We start from the raw sequence: 17,237 nt of genomic DNA, 5'->3' as shown, positions 1-17,237 counted from the left end.
AGAGGCATGATCGATATCATTTGATTTTTTAATTTTTGTCATATATACTCTAATGAATGGAAGGGTGTCATTTGTTGCAATACATAATCTTTCTATCAATAATTCAAATTTAATAAATTACAATTAATCACAATATCAACTTATGATTGTAACAAACCAATTTCATAACACTGTATCTGCATGATACTATTTAATATATATATATATATATATATATTCAACTAAATTCTATTATATCTAAATATCACACTATTCTTTATATAGATCCATCCTTCATGGAGATTATTTTTATTTAGAATAAAATATAATTTGACTAATATATCATTCTTTTGGAATGTAAACAAGTGTTTAAACATATCAAAAATGTGTGATAAAAAATAAAAGAATTATATATATAGAGACAACTTCTGGTTGTTATTAGATGCAACTTTGGTTGCAATCATATATAGTCAATCTATTAAAAACAACATCAAATAGGTGTTGTCGATAATACCAACATCATTTAACTTAAGAGGGATAAAAAATCACTTTTATAAATGCTAAGGTTAAATCACAGAGGCACATAGTGATTTTTTCATTTACCAAGATATCATATAAAGATTTCCAAATATAACTTATTTGAAGCATGAATAATATGTAATACACTCTAATTTGTGAGTAAGACAACTTAATACAAGTGACATAGTGTGTGCGCATAATACTTCTCTTTCAAACCATAATATATAAAGTTTTGACTATCTCAAAAAATTCATAGCAAACATAAACATAAACCAACCACTTAAGTGACATGGCCATGAGTGTCAATTCATGCCAATGAATCTCTTGAAGAGAGCTATTTTAAAACAAATCAGAAAAAATTCATGGTCATGAATTTATATTCATGCCCATGAATTTCTGCTGTAATTAAAGTTGGATGACTATACTTGTATGTGTACTACTCCTGAAATTATCATAAAAAAAAAATCACACAGGTGGAGTAAAAATAATGCATACCTTTAATGATCTACCACGAGCATATCTACGAGCACGCCCAAATCTACTAGCACGCCCAAATCTACGAGCACGTCCTCATCCACGTCCAAATTGCTTACTTGGCCCAAGATCATTACTGGTCACAACATTCACTTCAGGGAATGGTGTTGAACCAGTTGGAAGGGCTTGATGATTTTTCATCAATAGTTCATTAGTTTGCTCAGCAAGAAGCAAGACTGATATAAGCTCAGAATATTTCTGAAACTCTTTTTCACGATACTGTTGCTGCATGAGCATATTATTGGCGTGAAATGTGGAGTAAGTTTTCTCCAACATAACCAGATATTCGGTTTTCAATAGCTTTTGCTTTTTTCTTGCTCAGAGATTTTGTTCTCTTCTTTGATTGTGTCACCAAGACCCATAGCACTAAAATGGATTTTCGCATCCAAAATCCATGTCAAGTAATTTTTTCCGGTGACATCAAGTGCGTTGAACTCAAATTTTGTAAGATTCAACATTTCTTATATTACTATAATAAACATAATATAAAATCAGAAAAAATTCATGGCCATGAATTTATATTCATGCCCATGAATTTCTGTTGTATCTCAAGTTGGTTGTCTTTCACGTGCATGCTTCGTTAACACTTTTATAATAAGCACATTCGGTCAATATTTAAAATATTCAAGGAAAAAATGCATGACAATATAACATGATGATGGTACATTGAATTCAATCTACTTGTACATTGAATGCAATCTACTGTATATGTAGTGTCTTAGCACATTGCACCCATTTTCACCTTTATAATTTATCTCACCCCACTCAAAATAATATAGTTTCCTAATATATTAAAGCAAGGAAGATGGGAACTATTAAAGCAAATAAGGATGAAAACATATTGATCAAATATCTCAAATCGAATATCGTTCAAAATGGCTAATTATGATAAAGTCAAATTTGATCAGTTTCAAAGAAGACCAATTTACTCTATGAAGATGATTTTATCTGAAAAAGTATAAACCACGAAAAATGTAGAAAATTCTGGGATCTTTCCAGAATGGTAAGGCTCGTTGAAAACGAACAAGTAACGAATTCAGAAAATAGATATTTGTGGACTGTAAAATCAGAATCTGCTTTTGATTATGATAGTATTTTGATATTTAAGACATCGAAATCACATTATATGGTAATTGAATGTAAAGACAAAATGTAGATATCGAAAAGAGATTTTCAGAATGGTATGGCTCTTAATATTTGAAAAATATTTAATTTACTATGAATTTTAGAAGTTACTGCATATCACCCTGAATAATACAATCAGATTACACAAAATGCAGATTTTGACATACTTATAAGTAGATTTTGGAAAAATATAAAGAAGAAAGATTGTAGATAATCAAAAAAACCTTTACAACGAGTATAAGCTCAACAAAATCCGACACATAATAAACATATAAAGATCATCTTATTGCAAGCGAAACGAAGTAAGCTAAAAATAATGTTCTTACCTCATGGACAAACTGAAATAATAAAATTTTCATAGAATCCTTCTTCTTCTTGGATTTCCAACACCTATCTACACTTTGATGATCTCCTTTCAATACTTATGTAAAACTGATCCCCTTATTTTATAAGTAAATCGTGCTGATAACGTGTTAGAAATATATTATGATAACTATATAATAGATATGTGAGAAAGAGAGAGATTAAGAAGAGAATATTGTATTCATTCAAGTGTATCCTCAAACTTAACTTTGACACCTATTTATAGGTGAATAAATGGATGTTACAAGATATTTGAAAGGTCAAAGGGTATGAGTTATATGAACTAGAAAGCCAAGAGTTCTATTCTAGAAGAAAGCTCTACGGACATCAATATTATAACAGATCTAAATTTTTAATTTTACGTTTAGAAATTTGACTACAAATATTTATTATATTAGGTAACAGTTATATACCTCCTCTTTTACATGGAGAAAAAAATATGTTGTGAATATTTTTTTTTTTTTTTGCTGAATTGATGATAAATATTTTGTTGCAAATATATCGATATGGGGTTCAGGTTCCAAACGACTTGTTCTGGTAGAACTGAATCCCGGAGAATCGAATCCAAACTTGTTTATATTTTTACTTGCAAGAAATTTTGATAGAATGAATTGAAACAACTAAACAAACACGGAAAGAAAAACTGAAATGAGATCTCTAGTTCCCCAGGATTTATCTATGTATTTAGTCATGGACAACAACGAAGCCAACTGCTTCCTGGTCGAAACGTAATGTCCCGTCGGAGCTAAGAATATAGCTCATGCGTTATGTTGTGATAGATCATTGTCGGAACATAAGATCTCCTCAGAGCTAAGAGTATAGCTCTTGCGCTATGTTATGATTTTAAGATTTCCTTTCTATATCTTCCTGTGCTGCAATAGATATGGTCCCCAGGGTTCTAAGTGTCCATGATTTTCCGAAGTATTGATTTAGAAACAGTTTGAGCAACATCGTAACAAAGATATCTTTACACAATAAAATTTATTTATTCAAATAGTTTCTGTATTTTTACAATGTTGCAGTATACTTCTAATTCAAATAGAATTAGTTGCAATATTCAAAGACGGAAGAAACTTGTCCAGCACAATATATTTTTTTCTAATTCTTCTAAAATATAAGTGAAGGTATTATGTTTTTATATGATTTTTCGTACAGATCCTTTAAAGGTTAATGCTGCAGTCATAACCTATTACACCTGTTTGTGTTATTTTGTTCCTTTGGACCAGTAGAGAAAATGGAAGCTGGAAATTTATGCTTAAAGAACCTAGATGCTGCCGGGAACATCTTTTTGAAGTTCCGATCAAACGGGTAAAAAAATCTATTCTCTCTTTAGGAGTAATGAGTCTGCAATAAAGAATTTATTGAGAAAGTCGGATACATGAGATCTGTGCTTTCATGTCCTGGCAGTGATGTTGCTGCTGTTGTCCAAATGATTCCAGTTTCCAGAGTCATTGGATTGGCACATATTGGTAATCCGGTCTTGTCTCTGATCATCTCTTCCAACTGGAAAGAAAGACAAGAAAGGCGGAGCTACAGAACATTTAAGTTCTTAACTATCAAATGAGATCCGAGTATCCATCCTTTGTCTGTAACACTATAGTATTTACATAAAAATTACATAAACCGGTGGATGAAGGTTCGGAGAAGAGACTGCAAAAGAGGCTAATGCATGGTCCAGTGAAGGTTTTCCATGTAATTAATGTACATTTATGCATCAATAAATCAAACAGACTCTGCAATTCTTAATATCTTCTTACACTTAAGCTTAAGATTCTGCAGACATCAAAACCACATACTAAGCTTAAAATAATTGTGGCTTTGGAAAGTATAATACATGATCCTGCAAACCTCTAACCAGCTTAAAACACCCATTCATGAAATTTTTTGGGTTGTGCAATTTTGCGGATTTTGTCACTTTTGCCCTTAAATGTTAAAGATATATACTTCAGTTATTCAGTTCAGAGGAAAATTAATCCCCCCTTCACACGTTTTCTGAGATCGTCGCAAGTTTGGGTTTGTAAGAGCATAAGTTCTAGATTAACTATTTCTTTATCAAAAAATCTTGGTATAGGAACATAAAAACAAATATCTTGTAAATTTTTAGAGCCTAGGAATGCCCTTGTCAGTGTAGCCTATGCCACAGCTTTCCAAGCATATATTTTTAGAACCATTCTATCTGGACTAAAGTTGAACTATGTTTTAGTTTGCTTTCTACTGAAGTTTCAGTTATTACATATCTAGCTAGCGAGGTGCTAATCCCTAACAATCGTGTGTTATATAAGCCATATCTAACACACTCCTCCAGAACCCTTAGATTATTATTTCAAGGGCTCATATCTAAGAAATTTGTTTTAGCCTTCCGCGGAAGGGTATTTCTCCTTTCCGCTAATAATATCCGTGGAAAGGAGAAATACCCTTCCGTGGAAAATATCCGCGGAAGACTTAAAAAAATTCCTTAAATCTGGACCCTTGAAATATAGATTCGACGGCTTTGGAGTAGTATGTTAAATAAAATTTAACCAACACATGATTGCCGGGGAAGGGAACAGGATCTCTATCACCTCTATGTTCTGTGACTTGTCGAAACTCGAAATAGACCAGGTGTTGATTTTAGACTAGAAGATAAATATTAGACAAATTTAATGTCTTTGAGTCGTTAACTTACTTCTTTGGCAGGCCACCGAACTCATTATAACAAGATTAAATATATTGAGGTCTGATTTATTCAGCTGTAGAGAAGGTCTTGGAAGCTAACTACTCTGATCTTTGTCTTAGCGGTAGATGTGGTGGTGTAATTAGTGCCTTGATTATAGCTATAATTCTCTTAACTGCAGACTTACCTATCACAAGACTAAGTTGATTGTAATTATGGAGTAGACTTTTGATTCTTGAAGCCCCCCGGAGAATAAACTAACTACATGTTATTCCTTCCTATATTTAAAAGGGGAAATAAACTGGACAATTTCGTTTGGATCGTGTGATTTCAAAAGGGTTTGAATAATTTGGTGTCAAACATCACAATTTGTGGGGGGGGGGGAATTGATCGAAACTTACAATGTAGTATGTAACAGTATCCAGACAAAGCTTGAGGATATAAATCTGAAACAGATGAATTCATTGAATATTTGAAAGTTGATCTGTAAGTGAAGTTGTGGTGCTTTTCACAAACACATGGTTGCAACATAAAGGGTGGCAGGTCAACTAGAGCAAATAATACAGACCTGACCTTCTTTTCACCAAATCTTTAACCTTAAAGTTTATATTCTTGACTCTTAATTCCTCACTAATTAGTCCAATTTATCTTAAAATAATTACCACTGTTCTAACAAAAATCATGAACATAATAGTATTAAGGGTATTAGAGGACTAATATATTATATAGTTCTTAAAAATATTCACTTTTGGAAGGAGATAGCTAGTGGGTGAACCAACTCTTATGTATTGTTAGACTAAGTGGCCTAAAATTTACAAGTATTTGTTGACTCACAACTAATCAGGTAATGAGATATCAACTTCACAGTAATGTACCTCAATATATTATGTTAACAAGTTAACTAATCATTTGATTCCCTCTATGATGTTGTATAAATAGCTAGCATAACATTAACTCTAGATCACACACTACAACTTCAAACTTGCTCTAGTACCTCACTCAGTAGAAGCTGAAAACAAAAAAAATGGAGACTTGGAGCAACCACATTCTACTTAGCCTTGCTGTGTCACTCATATTATCAGTAGCTCTTGTTAATGCAGAAACTCATTACCATCAATTTATCGTATGTCTTTCGACGATTTGTGCTCTTTTGTCAGATCATATTTGTGGTTTATTGCATTAGCTTTAATTAAGTAATCTTTGTTTGTGACAGGTTCAAGCTAAAACAGTGCAAAGGTTGTGCAAAACCAGAAACATTATAACAGTAAATGGACAATTTCCAGGGCCGACTCTGAATGTCAGAAATGGAGACACGGTTATCATCAAAGTCCAAAACAGTGCTCGCTACAATATCACCATTCATTGGTACTTATAACTTCATCTTTGATCTTGGAAACTATTTTGTTCTTGAGGCTGTTGTTTTACTTGGCAATATTCTTTTTCCTTGTTTTAAGGCATGGACTTCGTCAGATGAGAACACCATGGGCTGATGGACCCGAGTTTGTGACACAATGCCCTATTCAACCAGGAGCAACTTACACATACAGGTACACAATTGAAGATCAGGAGGGTACATTGTGGTGGCATGCTCATAGCAGGTGGCTAAGAGCTACTGTTTATGGTGCACTAGTCATCCGTCCCAAGTTAGGCTCCTCGTATCCTTTCCAACAGCCTAAGATAGAATTTCCTGTTGTTCTTGGTAATTTCAAGCAAGTCTTTTCCAGTTTCAGTTTTCTTCGTTTGATATATACACAATAAACTAATACAATGTGTAATTGGTTAAACAGGGGAGTGGTGGAACAGCAATATTCTTGATACTATGAGACAGGCAGTTTTTACTGGTGGAGCACCAAATGTGTCCAATGCATACACTATTAACGGTCAACCTGGTGATCTATATCCATGCTCGCGTCAAGGTTTGCTAGAACAATAAACAGTATTTTGTAATTTTAACTCAAAAAATGAGCATTTATAGTTTTTAACGTGATGAAACATTACATTATATTGCAGATACTACAAGACTTTCTGTGAGCCCTGGCGATACAGTTCTTCTTAGAGTCATCAACGCTGCACTCAATCAGCAACTTTTTTTCACAGTTGCCAACCATATGCTAACTGTTGTTGCAGCTGATGCTCTCTACACCAAACCTTTTGCAACAAATGTTATTATGGTTGGACCTGGACAGACTACTGATGTTCTCCTCACTGCTAATCAAAGTCCAGGGCGTTACTATATGGCTGCACGTGCTTATGCATCTCCAAAAAATGCTCCATTTGACAATACAACTACAACTGCAATCCTTCAGTATGCATCTTGCAACTCGAGAAATGGTGCTTGCTCAAGACCAATTTTACCACGTTTACCTGCCTACAATGACACTAATACTGTTACTGCATTCACGACTCAACTGAAAAGCCCCTCAAAAGCTGAAGTTCCCTTGAAAATAGATGAGAGTCTATTTTTCACAGTGGGGTTAGGATTTGTTTTTTGCAATCCAGGGCCAAGATGTCAAGGACCTAATAACACTCGATTCGCTGCAAGTATGAACAATGTGTCTTTCGTACTCCCAAGAAGGACATCTCTGTTACAGGCCTACTATCAAAAAATTCCTGGAATTTACACCACTGATTTCCCACCTGTTCCACCAGTGAGATTTGATTACACAGGCAATGTTAGCCGTGCTTTATGGCAGCCAACTTTTGGTACTAAGCTTTACAAACTCAAGTTTGGTTCCACTGTCCAAATTGTGTTACAAGATACAGCTATATTCTCAACAGAGGACCACCCAATTCATCTGCATGGCTACCATTTCTACGTTGTAGGACAGGGTTTCGGTAACTTTAATCCAAGCACAGATACAGCTAACTTTAACCTCAATGATCCACCACAGAGAAATACTATAGATGTGCCTGTTGGTGGATGGGCTGTTATCCGGTTTGTGGCTGATAATCCTGGTAAATATTCTAAACATACATTTTATATAAAATATAAATTACATTGCAAGTGACTGAATATTTTTTTTGCAACTTCACTGCATTCTCTGACTTGGGTATTTTGTCAGGTGTGTGGCTATTCCACTGTCACATTGATACACATCTTACATGGGGTTTGGGTATGGCTTTTGTGGTTGAAAATGGTGTTGGAGAGTTACAGACCATAGAGCCACCTCCAGCTGATCTTCCTCGATGTTAAGAAGATCAAGGAACACGCCAGTGTTCAAATATTTACCTGGTTCCGAGAAAGGAATAGAGCTTCTTCCAATTTATCTTTGTATCATTGTTTGCCTGCATTTCAGTATATCCTAAATTTCAAAACATTACTTGATTTCCAGAGCATCAAGTACAGATTGTTACTTGCATGTATAGCATATCCGGGATTCTTATATCATATTGTACGATTTGTATTTGTCACCTTTTAGTTTTATGTACTTCACTTGGTAAGAAAAATTAAAAGTTATGCTCATCTATTATCGACTTGTTACCTATTCTGTACTTCCTTTCCAAGACTTCACACTGTTTGCAAACTTGCAGCAACAAAACCTTGTCACAGTCTTCAACTTTTTGTCAAGAGTTAAAGCTAAGAAATTTAAAATATGGTTGAACTTAATGGTATTAAACTAATCATACTACCATAATGCAAACTAGAATATCATTGTCACCTAGCTACTAAACACTGCCAATTAATACTACACTGCATACATCAGAACAGGTGAGTCTCTATTTAATTTGTTCTTGTGCCTGGTCTTACACAATCCTTCAATCCTCGCGCAATTTTTGAAGGTCTTCTTTGATCTCTTAAGATCTGTTGTTGCACCACTAATACAGAAGCTGTAGTTCCTAAATCCATTGAGGATACATACTCCCCAATAACCCCAAGTTCTTGATGTTCACCCCAACTCTGTAATCCTTCTAGCAAAACCGGGTTGATCCCCTTTTTCCTACCAACAATCCATAGAGTAAAACTATCATCATTCATAGCCTGAATTGCACCCAATGTATCTTCCCCATTTTGCACCACAACTTCCCTATATGCCACCTTGCTGTTCCCTTCATTTTTCACCCAAAACCATGTCACTAGTCCATCATCCAGCTTCTTTTCGATCAAATCATCCCCTTGGCCATTGTCTGAAAGAAATCTAATTACCAACAGTGACACATCAGGATGACTTGCCATGCGATCAGCAAAAGACAGAGCCTCTCGAGCATCAGGGCCACCCAGAAAAAGCACCGCAAAATAGTACTTCGTGTGCTGCATGGAGAATGAAGAATTGTTGTGAAGATGACCCTGAAGAGACCCTTTATCTACAAGAAGTGCGACAGAGCAAGGAGCATGATTTAAGACATTCAAGTTTATAGACTGAACTTTCTTATGCGCTGCTACACCCTCAATATTATTTACCATTTCCAACAAGTCTTTGTTGAATGGTAATATGATTAAAGAAGCTTTCTTTGTCAAAGCAAGCTCACAGATATCCTGGTACATGCTTTTCTTTGGGGACACTGATGTAAAGGGATGGATTTCCACGTATTCTCCTTCTGATTCATGGGAGAATTTCAAGGCATTGTGGATGGGATTGGAGCTAGTGTAGTTATCACTTACATAACTATCGCCATCTCGAGTCTCATGATCAATAAATAGAGGACTGGCACGGCCTACTAATTCAATGAGACGTAGAGCATACACTGAGAAAGGGCTATTAACATGTGGATTGGAGACTTCTAGTAGACTGATGAATCCTGGTACACTTTCTTCATCACGAATTGATACTACAATCCTTAGCTCTGAATTTGGAGGATTATGCTGAATATTTCTTCTCTTGTTAATCATATAAGGCCGTGTTGGATCATAGATAAGATTGATCAGAGGTGAGGCTATAAAAGTCGCAGAAATTGTCATGAGCACCATCAATGTAAAATGTGCAGGCTGCGTCATCATCTATGCATAATACATCAGCGTTCCAAAAAGTTTAAGTTAGTATCATGCAAAAATGGATTACAGACAAGATCACTACTGATATAGTTTCTTACCTTTAAATCTGTCCAATGAATGAACAGAATAAGCTCCACTTGACCTCTCAAGCTCAAAATAAGACTAAGAGCAACACTCTCCCTAAGAGGCGTGTTATAAATGCGAGCAACAACCAGAGTGGCCAAAACTTTTGTCAAATATGCTGTCATAACAATGAGGAAAAGTGGCTTCAACGAGGACCAGCGTCCGGACAAGGCGAATATATCTGTATACAAGCCTATATAAACATAGGAAAATGGCATCAAAATCTCCATTATAATTGTCTCACTCTTCTCCACAAGTGTTGCACCTAAAGGAGGACCATCCGGTATAGCTAAACCATACCACAACGGTGCATTACCAATAGCTAATCCAAGAAAATCACTAACAAATCCAACCACCATCACGCCTAATAGAATAAGGACAATGTATGTTTGTTCAACAGGTTTGCCTTCAGGTGTTGCCCGAACAATCCAGAGCATTACAAAACGAAGGCCATTAAAGATAAAAGCTGTGATAACAATCAAAGATATTATGTACCATAGTGCAGCCATTGGCCTTCCCTCTCCCTGTTTAGAAGCCTCAAATGCAACAAGTCCTTGCATTCCAATAACATCACTGATAATTGCTGTGGACAAGGCCACGCGTCCAAGATCCGAGCTTAGTAGATTGAATTCTTTGATTATAGTGTAGATTACAGGAAATGCTGTTATGGCTACTGATGATGTAATTCCCCAGATTGATGATCCTACCCCAAATTCTCCGGGCAGGCCTTTTCGCATGAAAAATGCTACTGTACCACTAGCAACTATAGGAATGAAAATCCCAAAAAATGCAATACATATTTGCTTTTTTCCTGGTTTTGCCATGGTCATGAGATCCATCTTCACTCCACACAAGAAAATAAAATATACAAATCCCAACACTCCAATTGTTCTTATCACAAATGCCGAATTGTCTGTGAAAACGTATGCTGAAAACGTCTTGCTTCTGCCTAGGCATGAAGGTCCAATTATTATACCACCCTTCATTTCCAATAATTAAACTTCATTAAATCAAAACAGAGCTAAAACCAACACTACTGCATAAACGGAGGCTGATCTAGTAAGAAGCACCCGAGAACACATGTCTCCCGAAAAATTAAATTATATGTTTTTCACCGAATTTTTTTTGAAAAAAAATATGAAAATGCCCCATAACATAAGAATTCAAAAATATAAAAATGTCTCCGAAAAATTAGAAAAATTCATGGATCTGCCCCTACACACAAATAAATGAAAGAAAAGAAACTTACAATGACTTCAGAGACGATTCTGGGTTGCTTGAGAGGCTTGAGTACATAACGAACAATTCGAGTAATTACAATGACCATAGAAATTTCTAATAAAAGAAGAGGAAACGAGAAACGCAACGGATTTTTGCCGTAAAAAATGCCAGGAGAATAAGAATCTTGATATACTCTGCAAATAAACTTGTGCCGATGATCAAGTTCATTTTGGAGCTTGATGATGTTATCCATGGATGCAACAAAAGCTTGTGAAGTGTTGTGAGTGTGCATGCTGAAAAGATGATAGTAAATACGTGGAGGCCTAAGCATGCAAAAAGGTGTGTGACAGAGGGAGCTAGTGATTATAGAGAGACTCATATTGTCTAATGGATGTGCGTTAAACAAGGGTGCTATACATACTGATTTTGTGTTTTCCATTTGGTTGACCAATTACTTGTAATAAATCTGCTTACTACATTACTTAATTCTTTTCTTTTAAATTGTATATTTCTTAATTTCTTCAAAATCTATCTCTATTTACTGAGTTTTCTTTACTAATTAATTACACACACTCTTCTTTCATAAATTGTTCAGAGGAATTTTTTTATAAAGCTTATTCCAGTCGGTTCTGCGAGCTCTTTTTGTCAAAAAAAAACATTAAACTTATTTACCTATGTTTGAATCAGAAATTATTATTTTTATTCAATTTAAATAATTTTTGAAATAATTAAGTCCCTTTATTTCATATTAAAAAAGTTCGTAAATCAAATCAATTATTGACCATTGACCTATAAAATTTAAAAAAAATTATATTATAATATGATTAACCATCGAGTGTACCTATATTTTACTATTTTTAAAGCTATAGCTGCTGAAGAGATCTCAAATAACATAGGTGATGAAAACATGTCTACCTCAACATTGACTCCGTGGCCCAATGGATAAGGCGCTGGTCTACGAAACCAGAGACTCTGGGTTCGATCCCCAGCGGAGTCGACAATGTGTTTTTAATAGGCTATTTTACCTTTTTCTTTTGTAAGTCTTTTACCTGCGGAGACGAGATCTCATCCAAATTTAGCTGGGAAAAGAATCTGGTTATTAAATTTCAAGAATTAAATTTGGACTTAATTCTTATTTTCCCGTGCGTTTCTTAAATCTATACTATACTATATTATGATATACGAAACATTAAAGTTTGGTAGTCGGTACTTCCTTAAATTACTTAATTATTCTAATTCGAATTATGGGGTCGATCAATTCTAATTCTAATTGATATTAATTCGATTTCAATGTTATTTTATATCGAACTTTATATTATCGAACTCTATATCATTATAATTTATATTAAATTCAACTTCTTCTACCAATTTAATTTTATTTTTTTCATATCGAATTCTATATTATTCTAATTTGTTATTTCGGGCTAAAATAAATTTAAGCAAACTAAATATAATTATTAAGATTTAGTTGATATAATGTGACTCGGGTTAAGATTAAAATAATAATTCTATCAATCCTCCTAAAAAAATTATACTAATGAACTGAATTAAACAAAATAATATATTTTATTTATCCAAGATTAAGAAAATACATTATACAATTTATTCAGACAAGCACAAAACTAAAATAAAAATGCAATTCGACCAACATAAACAAAATCATATATACTAATTATTTAGTCTAAAACAAAATTATCTTATTGATCCAAACTTTTAAAAAAAAATTAAACTAAAAATAATTAATTTGATTTAGTCGGTGTATTGGAATCAGATTAAAATAAAATAATGTAAACTATTGATCCCAGATAAATCAAATTAATATTAGAATAAGTATAATTTGTATCCTGTTGTTGTGAACTAAAAAATCAAATTTTAATTAAAGCATAAATATTTTTTTCTAAAAAATATACATACAATCATCAATAAAATAATATCATTCAATCAATAATATTGTATTTTTCAAATATCTTTTATAGAGATATAGTTAATCGATTAAGTAATCACTATCCTAAAATAATATTTTTTAAGGTCCTAACATAATCGAGACATTATATTTTTACCCTCAATAAATAATAATTTCTCTATAATAATATTTTCCCCCTTACTAATGTTATCACTTGAAATAAGTTTAAATGTTCTAAAAAATTATGAACATGTATGTCTACTAATATGTTGTGAATATGTTGTGTACTTAATGATCACTTAAACAAAATGTCTAAGTAGATTTTACTTAGTGAAATAATGTAGCACTGACGGATAAGAGTTTTAGTCCCGACGGATAACTCATTATAGTCCCGACGGATGATTAACTTATTATCCATCGAGTGAGTAGCTTATGTAATAATAAGTTTGTAGCACAGTGTTGTATGCACCTTTGTATAGAATCTGAAGTAGCATATAAGTCATGTTGACTTTAACTAGATATGCAGAATAGGTTGATTAACTGTACATAAACAATGTCTTGTAATTCTGTATAAGTGAAATGAAGTCAAGTGCCAAAATAGCTACCAACGGATGATTAACAAAGCTTCGACGGATGATCAAATGACTATCAACGGATGTTTAACATAGCAGTCGACGGATGATCAATTAAGTCATCGACGGATAATCAATTAAGTCATCGACGGATAATCAATTAAGTCATCGACGGATGATCTGAAAGTCGACGGATGATCATATCAAGATTCAAACATCAGTTGAACAGTGAAAGCTGACACACAGCCGTTGAGTTGGATACAAACACACTGTGGAAGCCCATTGACTGGGTAATAAAGGACGAAAAGCAACAAAGATCAAGACTGTTAGATTTTATATTTATTCAGTTCTTTTGACTTTGTAATCTTGGTAATATATAAACCAAGAGAGTAGCAAATAAGAAAAATAACTGAGATAGCTAAGAAACCAAAAACAGAGAAATCTTTGTAAGCACTATCTTTAGCATTTCCTGTATTCTCAGCAGTTCAATTTTCTAAGCAGCTGTGAGCAATTCTGCACATAGAGTCCTCTCGATATATTATATATATCTCTGGTGGAATTGTTTAAATCCACCAGAAAATTTCTAAAGACTCTTGTTTTTAATTACTTATGTTTTGATTCATTCAAGTTTATATTCCGCAATGTGCTAATCAAAACAGATATATCCATAATCGAGTTGAACATTTTTATTTCAAGAAAAAGGTTCAAGAATTCCATTCAACCCCCCTTCTGTAATTCTTGCTATATTGTTAAGGGACTAACAATTGGTATCAGAGCAAGCTCTTAATCTACAAAGAGTTTAAAGATCAAAACAATTCAGCAAGATGAACAAGAAAGATGTTGGAGTCAAGATTCCTTTTCTTGATAAAGATAATGGTATCATTGGAAGGTAAAGATGCATCTTCATATGCTTTCTCAAGATGAGGCCTACGTGGACTGCATAGAAAGAGGCCCTCATGTTCCAATGAGAGCTGCAACAGGAAATGAACCATCTGTTCCAAAGTCAAGGCATGAATGGTCTGATCCTGATATTGAACAAGTCAGGAAAGATAAAAAGGCCATGAACATTCTGTTCAATGGTGTTGATGCAGACATGTTTGATAACGTCATCAACTGCAAGACTGCCAAGGAAGTTTGGGACACAATACAAATAATCTGTGATGGTACTGAGCAAGTAAAAGAAAATAAAATGCAGCTCCTGATTCAGCAATATGAGCATTTTCACAATGAAGAAAGTGAGTCACTCACTGACATTTTTAGTAGATTCCAAAAGCTACTAAATGCTCTTAAATTGCATGGAAGAGTCTATCAGACTAAAGACTCTAATCTGAAATTTCTTAGATATCTTCCAAAGGAATGGAAACCAATGACAGTCTCATTGAGAAACTCACAAGATTATAAGGAATTTACTTTGGAGAGACTGTATGGCATTCTGAAGACCTATGAGCTTGAGATAGAGCAGGATGAAAGAATGGAGAGAGGAAAGAAGAAAGGAGGATCCATTGCACTTGTGGCTGAACTGGAAAAGGAGAAGGAAGTGAAGATAGAAGCTGTGGAATCAACTTCAAAGGCCTGTGAAAGCAAGGGTAGAGGGCTAGCTGCAGAAAGTGAAGATTCATTGAGCCAAGATGACATGGAGGACATTGATGAGCACCTAGCATTCCTTTCAAGAAGATTTGCCAAGCTCAAGTTCAAAAAGAACTTTGGAGCTGCCAAGCCAAATATAAACATGGTGGATAAATCAAAATTCAAGTGTTTCAAATGTGGCTTGGCAGAGCATTTTGCAAATGAGTGTAGAAAGTCAGATTCCAGTAAGAAAAGATTTGAGTCTGTGGATTATAAGCAAAAATACTTTGATCTACTCAAACAGAAGGAAAGGGCTTTTATTACACAAGAGAATGACTGGGCAGCTGATGGTTTGGATGAAGATGAGGATGTCAGCTATGTCAATCTAGCCCTTATGGCCAAGTCTGATGAAACAGAGACAAGTTCCTCAAGCAATCAGGTAATCACTACAAACCTTGCACATTTATCTAAAGCTGAGTGTAATGATGCAATAAATGACATGTCTACAGAATTGTATTATTTGCGTGTTACACTTAAGTCCCTCACTAAAGAAAATGCTAAAATCAAAGAAAACAACTTGTTCTTGAGTGAGAGGAATAATGTGCTCGAGTCTCAGTTTGTTGAGTTTGAGAAACTAAAAATTGAGTGTAAAATTGCCAAGGAGGAATTAACTGAGTCCTTGAAAAAGGAAGAAATTTTAAAGAAGCAGCTCGATCGTGAACATGAGGTGATTAAAGCATGGAAAACATCCAGAGATATTCATGCTCAAATCACCAAGGTTCAAGGAATTGAGTCTTTCTGTGATGAAGCCTGGAAAAAGAATAAGGAGAAACTAGAACCCACTTTGGTAGATGGATTGCTGACAGATGTAGACTCGACGGATGATGAGGACTATCCGTCGGATAACAAAAAGTGCTATCCGTCGAATGATAAAAATCCTCATCCGTCGGCTGTAAGCAAACCCATTAGCAAAGCCAAATTAACCAAGCTAAATGAAAAGTATGGGTCTGTTTCCAAGAACTTTGTTTCAGGAGAGTCAAGTTAAGCCAAGAAAGGGAAGAAGGCTAATGTTGGTCACATGACTGTCAAACAGTTAAGTGACAGACTTGAGAAGATAGAGGTAAAAACAGAGACTAAAAGGAAAAATAATAGGAATGGTAAAGTAGGGATTAACAAACATAATAACTACACACCTGAAAAATATGCTCCTAGAAAAATCTGTGTCAAGTGTGGTAGTGTAAATCATTTGTCTGTTAATTGCAAATCTGCCATGCCTACTCCCATGTCTGTTCAGCCTCAATTCTCTAACATGAATGCCATGCCTCCCATGCCTGTTAATGCTATGCCTACACAGAACATGAATGCACAGTTTGCTAATATGCCATTTGCACCTAATCCATATTATGCTGCATATAATATGCCTCAAATGCCATTTAGCATGCCTTACTGGAATAACATGTTTGCACCAAGCATGCCATTTCCTGTAAGCCATAACATGCATGATAATTCTGTTGCATCTAGTGGTTTCAAAGGCCCAACCCAAATGACTAAGGAAGAATCTGAAATTCCTAAGTCAAATGAGTTAAGACCTAAGAAACAGAAGAAGAAAGGTAACAAGACAGGACCCAAGGAAACTTGGGTACCAAAATCAACTTGATTTGATTTTGATGTGTGCAGGGAACATAAGGAATCTTTGGTACTTGGATAGTGGTTGTTCAAGACACATGACTGGTGATTATACCCTGCTCA

The 17,237-nt window shown here is 34.5% G+C and overlaps 2 protein-coding genes and 1 non-coding gene across 3 annotated transcripts; 2 read left to right on the top strand and 1 right to left on the bottom strand.

Annotated features, from left to right (window-relative positions):
- The first annotated feature begins 6,153 nt into the window (after positions 1-6,153).
- On the top strand, positions 6,154-8,596 carry LOC141688939 (laccase-3-like). Its single transcript, XM_074493088.1, has 6 exons — positions 6,154-6,296; positions 6,387-6,538; positions 6,628-6,872; positions 6,961-7,089; positions 7,184-8,128; positions 8,236-8,596. The coding sequence occupies exons 1-6, from the start codon at positions 6,198-6,200 to the stop codon at positions 8,364-8,366; spliced, it is 1,701 nt and encodes a 566-aa protein (XP_074349189.1). The 5' UTR covers positions 6,154-6,197; the 3' UTR covers positions 8,367-8,596.
- Positions 8,597-8,780: 184 nt separating this feature from the next.
- Positions 8,781-10,732, bottom strand: LOC141693761 (cation/H(+) antiporter 24-like). Its single transcript, XM_074498926.1, has 2 exons — positions 10,202-10,732; positions 8,781-10,109 (listed from the first exon to the last, which is right to left on the bottom strand). Exons 1-2 carry the CDS (start codon positions 10,661-10,663, stop codon positions 8,895-8,897), a joined length of 1,677 nt encoding a protein of 558 aa, XP_074355027.1. The 5' UTR covers positions 10,664-10,732; the 3' UTR covers positions 8,781-8,894.
- Positions 10,733-12,371: 1,639 nt separating this feature from the next.
- Positions 12,372-12,444, top strand: TRNAR-ACG (transfer RNA arginine (anticodon ACG)). The gene has a single exon. It is a non-coding gene; the product is annotated as a tRNA-Arg (tRNA).
- The last annotated feature ends 4,793 nt before the right edge of the window (positions 12,445-17,237 follow it).

This window comes from Apium graveolens, chromosome 10, assembly GCF_009905375.1.
Source record: "Apium graveolens cultivar Ventura chromosome 10, ASM990537v1, whole genome shotgun sequence".
In the NCBI taxonomy this organism is placed as follows: Eukaryota; Viridiplantae; Streptophyta; class Magnoliopsida; order Apiales; family Apiaceae; genus Apium; species Apium graveolens.
Note: the sequence above shows the minus strand (reverse complement) of the source record. Positions and strands in the feature narration are given on the sequence as shown.

What these genes read in the sequence shown, in the direction of transcription:
- LOC141688939 (XM_074493088.1), top strand. Translation starts at nt 6,198, where the DNA reads ATGGAGACTTGGAGCAACCACATTCTACTTAGCCTTGCTGTGTCACTC. An exon ending in CTCATTACCATCAATTTATC is followed by an intron (nt 6,297 to 6,386) that starts GTATGTCTTTCG and finishes TGTTTGTGACAG; the next exon opens with GTTCAAGCTAAAACAGTGCA. An exon ending in ATATCCATGCTCGCGTCAAG is followed by an intron (nt 7,090 to 7,183) that starts GTTTGCTAGAAC and finishes ATTATATTGCAG; the next exon opens with ATACTACAAGACTTTCTGTG.
- LOC141693761 (XM_074498926.1), bottom strand. Translation starts at nt 10,663, where the DNA reads ATGCTCTGGATTGTTCGGGCAACACCTGAAGGCAAACCTGTTGAACAA. An exon ending in TTCATTGGACAGATTTAAAG is followed by an intron (nt 10,110 to 10,201) that starts GTAAGAAACTAT and finishes TATTATGCATAG; the next exon opens with ATGATGACGCAGCCTGCACA.